The sequence below is a fragment of the Perca flavescens genome, chromosome 22 (assembly GCF_004354835.1).
Source record: "Perca flavescens isolate YP-PL-M2 chromosome 22, PFLA_1.0, whole genome shotgun sequence".
Taxonomy (NCBI): Eukaryota; Metazoa; Chordata; class Actinopteri; order Perciformes; family Percidae; genus Perca; species Perca flavescens.
The window spans coordinates 10,547,676-10,557,556 of NC_041352.1; the positions used below are offsets into that span (position 1 = coordinate 10,547,676).

A 9,881-nucleotide genomic window follows, 5' to 3' on the forward strand; every position below is an offset into this window, starting at 1 on the left:
GGGTCTCCTTTCTCTCCTCTTTCTCCGCCGAATTAATCCACCGGTTCCTCCTCGACTCCAAACCCAAAGTCACACCGGCTAACTTTTAACTTTGACCCGGAAAAGCGGAGAAACAATAAATCCCCAAAGTCTAAGACAGGGCCGCTCGGATGCGGCGCTCCAGCCAACTTTTACGCGCGGCTAAAAGAGCTCCACTCCCCCTTCCTGCTTAATCGCACATTTTAAAATTAGCCTACGAAACACCGGTCTGCGACCGGATTTTTTTTTCGCATCCAAACCAGCGGGAAAACATTGCCTGTAAAATAAAAATAATCACCACAACACGAGCGCGGAGCTCAGCCCAGCTTTTGTTTCCCTGGCCCCGGCCGTCCCTATCGCCTCACGCGGTTGAAAACACGTTCAACTGGCTTCTCCACTCCTAACAAAGTCCCCTGATATTACTGCCAAACTTTGTCTATGCCCATAACAACAAGCACTCAGTGTATGCACTCCACACATTCAGGCACTCACGCAAAATCTAACGGCTCAAATTGTAGATAAATTAAAGCTGAAGGGTACATGTCCATGTCATGTAAGCAGTGAATAAAGCAGGTAGCGCTTACATAATGCCATTTAGTCCAACTATTTATTTTTTATTAAATGTATGGTAAGTTTATTTTACTTTTAAAAGTTTACACGTGTCATTAAATATTTGAATATATTTATATATATATATATTTTTTTTTTTAATGTGAATATAAAGAAAAAACCACTGTTGTGATTTTTAAATCCACTGGTGTGCAACTAAAATATAAAAAGCAGCTGTTATTGCCATAATGCAAAATTATTGTTCTCATTAATATTATTGTTATTATTATTCTCAATATTGGTATTGTTATCATTCTTACTATAACTATCACTGTTATGATAATTGTTATTTTTATTATAATCATTATCATTATTATTAGTATCCTCTAATTTTACTCTACACAAATACACAAAAAAGAAGAAGTTATGAAATGAATAGAGATGGACATGGATCTATTCATCCTGCTGTTGAATTAAATGTATTCACTAACAGCTGTCAAAAGAATGGCATAGCTGGCTCTAAATAATACAACACACCCCTAAATCTAAATTCATCATCTTAGTACATTTCAAAAAGTTAAATTAAATTACAAAAATAAATTAAAAAAAAAATAAAAAATCAAAGAGAATCCCCTTACCTCGCAATCTTCATATTTAATGTTATCAGTTAATTTCCAAAGCATTCTCATGGATTGTTGAGGTGGATATTGAGTATAGGTATCGCCTGAGCCTTGTTTTCACTCAGTGAATTGTGCTCCCCGCTCAGAAAAACTACTTTTATTGAAGCTGTGGGCTGCTGCTGTCTGTCTTGCGCTCTGAGGTCTCCCTCTAATGGTGGAAGTGAAGGGCTGGAGCAGCTCTGTAATAACACTGGCACAGGGCCTCATTAGCATACCAACAGCCGTTTGATTCCCCCCATCTGCTCACACAACACCAATGGACAGCGTACAGGTAAAAACTAAAGCAGCAAGACGCTACACATGCTTCATATTTCTACTGTTCAGTGAGGTGTATGTGTGTGTGTGTGTGTGTGTGTGTGTGTGTGTGTGTGTGTGTGTGTGTGTGTTTGTTGAGGGAGGGGGGGAGGAGGGTATAGTCATGCATGTGCACTTGCATGCACCTGGGAAGGTTTCTAGTTTAATTGTACACGTCTTTCGTTAGACTTCAGAAATGCTTTTCTAACGACAAAAAGCCTACACTGGTGTGATTAAAGAGAAGCGAAATGTCTTTGCTGTGAAATATTTGTTTGCGGCTCAGTCGTGTACAACGCATAGAGTCTTTATGATTACTTTTCTAGGACTTGATGCGAAAACAGCATGCCTATGCAAATGCAACCGTGTCACACACTTTGTTGCCAGTCTGGATTGTTTAACTCCGAAACTGTTATTTCAATCCCATTGAGAGTGGAGACTTTGAGAGGCTTTTTCTTTCAATGTTATGTTAAATAAAAAAAAAAAAAAAAAAAGGTGAGCCATTCAAGGCGGCTCCACAGGTCCGTTGACTACCTGGCTTTGGGGGAATGTTAATAATTACCACAACAACATGGCCTTGTTTCATTTGAATGAGCGGCTATGGGGGAGCCTGGCTCTGCCCTGTCGCCGGCCGAGCCTTCACCTCAGCAGGTCGTGGGTCAGCAGACAGGTCGCCAGCTCTTTAAAGGCGTTGGCCCCTCTCGTTTCAAACACGGATTACCATTTTTGGTGGAGTACCTTTTCGCAAGCAGTTGTTATTAATGAGGATGGAGCGACGGCTGACAATGACAGCTATTGATGCGAGTGTCTTTCTGGAGATCTGGCCTGGTTGCGATGTCGTGGCGATCGGGTTTAACGCGTTTTAAGTGGTTTGTTTCAGCAGGTCGTCTCCAAAAATCCTCCACACCTCACTAAAGGGTTTCAGTGAAGCCCAGGCAAGGCGAAACTCTAAAGAAAGTCCATTACGGGATGCATAGTAACTTAAGCGTTTAAACCATGTTATCCCAATTTGGAACAGATGTAAATATACAGCCTATACATGAGAAGTTAGATCTGACTTCAAAGACGCGACGACACATGTTGGAACATGGACTGCGTTTCGTCACTACTCCACTTTTGACAAAACCACATCTCATGTCTGTTTCCACATAGTTTTAATTTATGATAAAACATAGAAGAGTGTATTTGGAACGCAGTCCTACAACAACATGCGATCAACATCCTTAGGTTTTTATAAAGCAAACCGACCAGGTGGATAAATTGACATGTAAGGCTACATCACAGCAAAACAGAGGTTCCAAAATAAATGATGTATGTATGTATGTAGGATCTTATGACGCCTCCAAACTACACAAGAGTACTGTACTACCTCTCTTTACAAAAGATTTCACGGTGCCTGTGCAGCCTCATCCTACAACAAGTCGACACTTTGACAGTTTTCATGGATTTTCACAGCCGTGTCTTTGTCTTAAAGTAAGCAGCACATACCTGCCAGTCCCCCATTCTGCCCATTATTGACATTCTCTGTCTTCTGCTGCCTTTGGTGGTTTTTGGTTCGATCCGGTGCCGTGTCTATCTCATTGAGCCTTCGGTCCCAAAGTAAACCTTTACTTTGTTTTTACCTTTTTTTTCGCCTCACCTGGCCATAAAAAACGGTGCGGGGCCACCTAGTGACGCATGCGCACTGCTCCGGGTGTGGACGAGAAAAGGATAAACTACCTGGGAAAAAAAGTGACATAGCCTATTGGATAGGCCTAAACTGTCTACTGTTCAATGAGTTTACTTTAAACAATAATGATCAAAACGAACGAATTTAAAAACATATTGATTTTACTTATTTGAGGAAACTCTGAGATACCAGTAAGAATCACAGCCATTGCTATTAATATATATATATATATATTTTTTTTAAATCCAACATTATTTATACTTGCAGTAAACTGTCAGTTCAAGCTTTTACCATATACAATCCATAGTTCATAGCGTGACAGTTTCTTTACATCAGCTGAATTTACATTCAAAATTAATGTCGTTTGTAAAAAGTGAGAAAAGTCTTTTGTGCACATTAAAAGCAGACAAAATGTAATGTGGTTTTACCCTCCCTTAATTGATGGTAAAATAAATAAATAAATAATAATAGCCTTATAAAAATGACTTATAAGAGAATATGCTAAAACTGCCAGAAAATTGAGCATGAAGCAAAACAAAACTATACAAGTATATGGGTAATATGTTCGTCTTCAATTTACATAAAAATATTTTTTTTTCCATCACTGTTTTGTCCATGAATTCTCACTGCAAATGAAAGTGTGTCAAGTTAAAAACTTGAAAGTTAACTGCCAACATCATCGCTTCTACACAGAAAGCGACCCTGCTATTGTGCGGGTCATTATTTATTTATCCACTGTTTATTTCTAATACATACTTATGTAGACCCCTCGGGCCAATGGCGAATGAGCTCTGCCTCTCTCTGTCTTACACGCGCACAAACACCAACACACACATCCACAGAGGAGAGCAACACGTGCGCTCACATACAGTAAGGGTCAAAGCTTTAGTCCAAAACCATTTTTTGTCCTCTTTCAAGTTTCTGACGGACACCTACACACGTGCAGACAGCAAACAGGACGCGGTGCACGTCGCTGGCAGACGGCTGAATGGTTCTCTCACTACATCAAACACTTACTGTACATTCAACATATTTAATGCGTGCACTGAGAATATTGGACAAAGTTTGATTGGGAAAACTGCACTCCATTTTGCTTTTCCTCCAATAAATCCTTGTATATATATATATATATATATACATATATTGTGTGTGTGTGTGTGTGTGTGTGTGTGTGTGTGTGTGTGTGTGTGTTGCTATTGCGTAATTCCACATAGGATCTATAGATTTTTACGGTGTTAATATTTAAAACAAGCCTTCATGTTTGACTTCAAAGTCGAACACATTTTAACTGCACACACAATACCTGCTGTTATGTAGACCTCAGCACCAGGACTGGACAAAAGAGAGGGAGGTGATGGGGGGGATGAGAAATATTGTTTGGGGCTCTGCGCACTGAGGGAGGAGTAAGTTTTAAAGCAGAGCTGTCTGAGAAATAGTGTGTTTCTCTCAGACAGGAGCGGGGTCCCTTTTGAATATCCTGCCTGTTTGTCTAGGGCTTGGTTTCAACCACTTCCACCATCGCACCGGGCCTCCGGCAACGTTCAGCTATAACTGCGAGCTGGGTTTAACAAAGGCACCCCAGGCACTTTGTACAGCCATTCATATTTAGAGAAATTACAGGGATTTTATTATTATTATTATTATTATTATTATTATTATTTTCTGTATTCATTGTGTGTGTGTGTGTGTGTGTGTGTGTGTGTGTGTGTGTGTGTGTGTGTGTGTGTACTGGTCCATGTCTAATTCAAAAAAAATTAAAAACTGCTGAGCCACAAACAGATCTCCGTGCGTAAATTACGCGTCCTTTCTCACTGACAAAAAAATGTTGTGTGTATTATTATTATTATTGATCGGCGATGGGACTTATTTCCGTCGCCCCCAAGTTATGGAGAAGTTGGAAAATTATTTTAGAAAAGATTGTCCACGCTTGATCTGCACCACTCGCTCCAGCTGAACGGGTCTGACTGCTGAAGACAGTCCCGTCACCAGCACTCAAGGTACAGAAAGCCCCATGTAGCTCCGTGAGATCATGACATGTGTGAGTGGGGAAGGTTGCACGCCCAATGTGTGAAACGCTGCTCCCCAAAGGAAGATAAATTGTACTCTAGCGCCACCTTGCTTCGGGAGAAGAGCGAGGACGCGCCGCCCGTGGATTTAAGACAATATTGCAGGTAATTGAAACCAAATGAGTATGCGCAGTGAGCATTTCAGTAAGTGAAACTGCCAAACCAATGTCCAAAAAAAAACAGGTGGTCAAAAGGAACATGTGCAAATTAGTGAAATATAAAATATGGCCACGGGTCAAAATTCTGGCATATGTCAGGTTTGTTTATTACTTGGCCAAAACTTAAATCGACGACATTCATAGGGTTTGGTTAAGCCCTCTTTTTAGACGTTTATCCACCTGTCTTGTTTCATTCAACTTTAACACTTCCAAGACTAAACCTGCCCATTTTCACGGTAATCACCCAACAAGGCTCTTATAGCCTATATTGAAAACACACATTCCAATGCAGTGAAATGTGATATTGTGTGTTTTGACCTGCCTCTGTGCAGACATTTGTCTCTGAATGTAAAGCAAAATATATTTGAAAAAAAAGAATCTTGGGAATGTTGGGGTATGTTTTACTGTAAAACACAACTTAATTTAATCCTGGGGTGCCATCTTGTGGTCGTAAAAATAAAACCAGTTCCCACTCTGGTGTCTGAGGAACTGTAAGGGTCCTTGATGTGGTGCTGGGGCTCAGTGAATTGCACTGCTATGTCATGACTCTGGAGTTAGCAGATGATAAGGACGACTTTTTAATAATTATTCAGGGTTCAGTGTTCCCACCGTTCCTTCCTCTCCTACAGTGAAATCATATTTTTTTTATGTAGGGTAAACAACAAAAGTCCCAACAGTCCCTTAGAGCAAATTACTTTAAAATAACGATTCGTTATCTAATGCATCAATGTGGAAACAGATTGGAAAGCTTTGCTCACTGGCACATAATCAGTCTTATATGTGGAAGAGTCAAATTATATGCTTCAATTATATCAAACATGTTAATGAATCATTAATCGCACACATGGTAAAAATGGGAATTCATGTTTCAAATTGCTTTTTTATTGTCTGTGTGCATTGACAAACATAAGACGTTGAAATGTATTATGTAGCCTACAATATACTACGTTTAATAAACATAAGTAGACTAATGAAATGTAGGCTATCTTAAAAATACACATACACGATAATATAAAAATAACTGCTCATTCTGGAAATTTTAACAGAGGCGTGATTGAAATTACTGCTGCACTTAAGCACAATAGGGATTTATTAAAAAGCTGAAGTGCTATGATGTAATCACGACCTCTGACCATGAAAACACAGGAAGACACTCTTGTTACATTTATTTTGCATTACATTGAACAGGTTTCTGCAGCAGCTAGTGTAGCATCATTTATTAGGCCAATAACACGCATAGCATTTATAATAGGAGGTGGAAGTTATGTTTAGAACAAACAGAATATGCTATGCTCTCTACATTTGGCGAAATGTGCAATTGTTTTATTCTTTATCTTTTTTGAATGTCATACTTTATCGACTAGGTCCACACGTAGTATGGTGAAAGTCATGCAAAGTTTTGAGAAAAAAAAACGATTTTGATCTTGAGGAATATGAACAATCTGTGTCAGAAAAAAACTCACCCCCTATAAGCCTATTTATTAATTTATTATTAAGTATTATTATTCGTAGAAATTCCGCCTCTTGTGAACGCAGCACCTGCCTCCCAAGCAATATGGCCTACATTTCCCATCAGGCACCCTGCCGCTTGTTATGTGTACCCATAATTTGTGCTCGGTGGAGTACATGCTGCCGTTGGTTGTGACAGAGGACGAACTGAAAGAGCAAGGTTGTATGTAACGTTAGCTATCGATCTGTCTTTTAAGTTTTCACATTTTACATTCTTAGAGGTTTAAAGCTCTAATTAGCATGCAAACAATGGCGTAGGCAACATATTCTGTAAACTTTCGTGTAAGCGAAGCATGTGGTGTATGGGTGTAAAAACAGGTATGCTAGTTTGTGCTGCTGGTGCGTGTGCTAAACTGTCCAGGAGCTAGCCTTATCTAATAAGCCACACACACACACACACACACACACACACACACACACACACACACACACACACACACACACACACACACACACACACACACACACACACACACACACACACACACACACACACACACACACACACACACACACACACAATGTTTAGTGGGGCCACAATGTAACGTTTTCTGATCTAAAACAGACAAGCGATGCTGTGTGACAGCGGGAAAACCTTCTTGGATGCTACCATGTTTCTATGCCTTCTGTTACCTCAGCTAGTTTTCTGTAACAGCTCTCCGTTGCAGCACTCAGACAGTCCTTTTAGGTATTTTTGCACCAGTAAGTAATATTAGGTTCGCAGCGGGAAGTCATGGTGTGAATTGAATGGACCTTTTTCACAGCAAACATTTTGGCTTATAGTAGGAATAGCACAGCAGAAATTGATAACCTTAACGATGGCTCAATTCCATCAAGTGTCCCAGTAAGCCATTTCAGTGAGTCAGCATGCCCAATACCAGGGCCTCTCCTAAGTGGAATACACTAGCTTTCCCTACTATAACATGTCAACGTGTCTGCCGTGAAAAAGGTCTGTTGTTACAAGTTTGTTTACTCGCTCACACGCTGCGGTCCTTTGCAGGTGTCCAACATGTCTGTGGATTGGCTAGGATATGGATACGCAGCCCTTATTGCATCCGGGGGAGTCATCGGTTATGTGAAAGCAGGTATGTGTTGGATTATGTATGATTATGGAAGTTATTAGCTATGGAAAATGTAGAAGGATACGCTTTTTTTAAGGGCCCTAAACTCTTTAAAAGGTTTATCGATTATATAATGGTGTTTCTTTTCTGGTTGTTGTTTTCTCTTGACATTCTTTTTATACGTTACTGCATCTCAATTGTTAACAAATTGCCTTCATGTTCATTCAATTATTGCCATGGTCTATATACAACTACAATGTGTCATCTATAACACACCAGTCTATGCATGCTCTTCAGTCCTATGGACACCCGCTGCAGGTGTTGACCTGCTGTGTGTGTTGTTTACTTCAGGCAGTGTCCCGTCCCTTGCTGCTGGTGCTCTCTTCGGCGGCCTCGCAGGTTTTGGCGCCTACCAGATCTCCAATGACGCCAATAATGTTTGGGTGTCACTCGGTTGGTATACTAAGAATATACTGTATTTGGTGTATATGTGTTGCATGGTTGATAATCTAGGTAAAGAGTTTCTGAATAAGAACAGTGATGTGTCTCTGTGGTCATGATGCTTTACATTTTCTATTATCTACTGACCTTTTCCACCACGTGCTGTCTTTCAGCTACATCAGGAGCTTTGACTGGGGTCATGGGAAAGAGGTTCTACAGTTCGAGGAAGTTCATGCCAGCTGGCTTGATAGCTGGAGCAAGGTATCCATCTTATACCATTTATACGACTTAACTAATTTTACATGCATAATTCAAGGTGAAGTAACTAGTAACTTAATCGCAATTTAATCGAAATTGCTAGGGCTGCTCTGATCGTCGATCAGTCGACTAATCGGTCATTTTGGTCTTAGTCAACTTAGATCTCTTTAGTCGATAAGTCATGTTTGATGCTTTTTTTTCATGCTGAATGACTTATTTCCAAGAAACTCTGGTAAACGCAAGAATTAAGGGTTGACATTTTACCTAATAGATATCACCGTGAAACCTACTTTAATTACTTTCATTAAGGCAATTATTTGTTGTATTACACGTTTTCTGAAATGTTGTTTAAATATGCAAAGGAGGCATTATCTTATTCAATATATGCATCCTTTTGCATGACTCTTTGCGGAGAAACTCAGATTTACAGACCTGTCGATTTAAATCAACTAATCGATTAGTCGATACAATTGAATGAGTGTTAGTCGACTAAGAATTTCTTCAATCGAAAACAGCCCTAGAAATTGCAATATGGACTAGTGCAATATCCAAATCACACGGGGGCGCAATATTTGTTAAAGGCAAAATATGTGTCAAACCATTCTGAATTAAGTATTGTGGTGCTGCAGAGTAGTCCTGGCCTAGAAATTGTATCCTACAGACTAACGAAAACTAATCTTTTGGTACAGATCCTCGCAAAAATCACCAAAATGATCATATTGTGCATCATATCGCAATATCAGTCAAAATAATCGCAATTAGATATTTTCCTCACATGATGCAGCCCTGGAAGTAAGGAGGAGTGCTGGTGAGGGAATGTACTTGATAAATGTATCCGTGATGGGATCATTCAATAGACCTTTACTGTTGATCCCAGATGATCACTCTTACTCTGAAGCAACTCAAAATCTCTACTTGTCTGAGCTAAAAGTCAAGAACAGGGATGTTATATTTTCTTTGTCTTTTTCTTGTTCCAGTCTTCTGATGGTGGGGAAGCTTGGTATGGCATTGCTCCAGAAACCCCAGGAGTCCTGATGGAGTTTCTGATATGTACCCCATCTTCTGTTTCAGCAGCAGTCTGTTAGCATTTGTCATTTACTGTTGAATATGAATGTCATTTTGTAAAAGTGTAGATTTGAGGATCAAATATAATACCTTGTTTATATAATACGAATAATTGT

General features: G+C 39.7%; 1 protein-coding gene across 2 annotated transcripts; it reads left to right on the forward strand.

Annotated features, from left to right (window-relative positions):
- The first annotated feature begins 6,995 nt into the window (after positions 1 to 6,995).
- Positions 6,996 to 9,870, forward strand: tmem14ca (transmembrane protein 14Ca). Of its 2 annotated transcripts, none has more exons than XM_028569227.1 (5): positions 6,996 to 7,100; positions 7,941 to 8,025; positions 8,353 to 8,454; positions 8,616 to 8,703; positions 9,678 to 9,870. In XM_028569227.1, the coding sequence occupies exons 2-5, from the start codon at positions 7,950 to 7,952 to the stop codon at positions 9,733 to 9,735; spliced, it is 324 nt and encodes a 107-aa protein (XP_028425028.1). In that variant the 5' UTR covers positions 6,996 to 7,100; positions 7,941 to 7,949; the 3' UTR covers positions 9,736 to 9,870. The 2 variants fall into 2 exon arrangements, with proteins under 2 accessions (XP_028425028.1, XP_028425029.1); XM_028569228.1 differs by having other exon boundaries at positions 7,001 to 7,103.
- Positions 9,871 to 9,881: the final 11 nt, after the last annotated feature.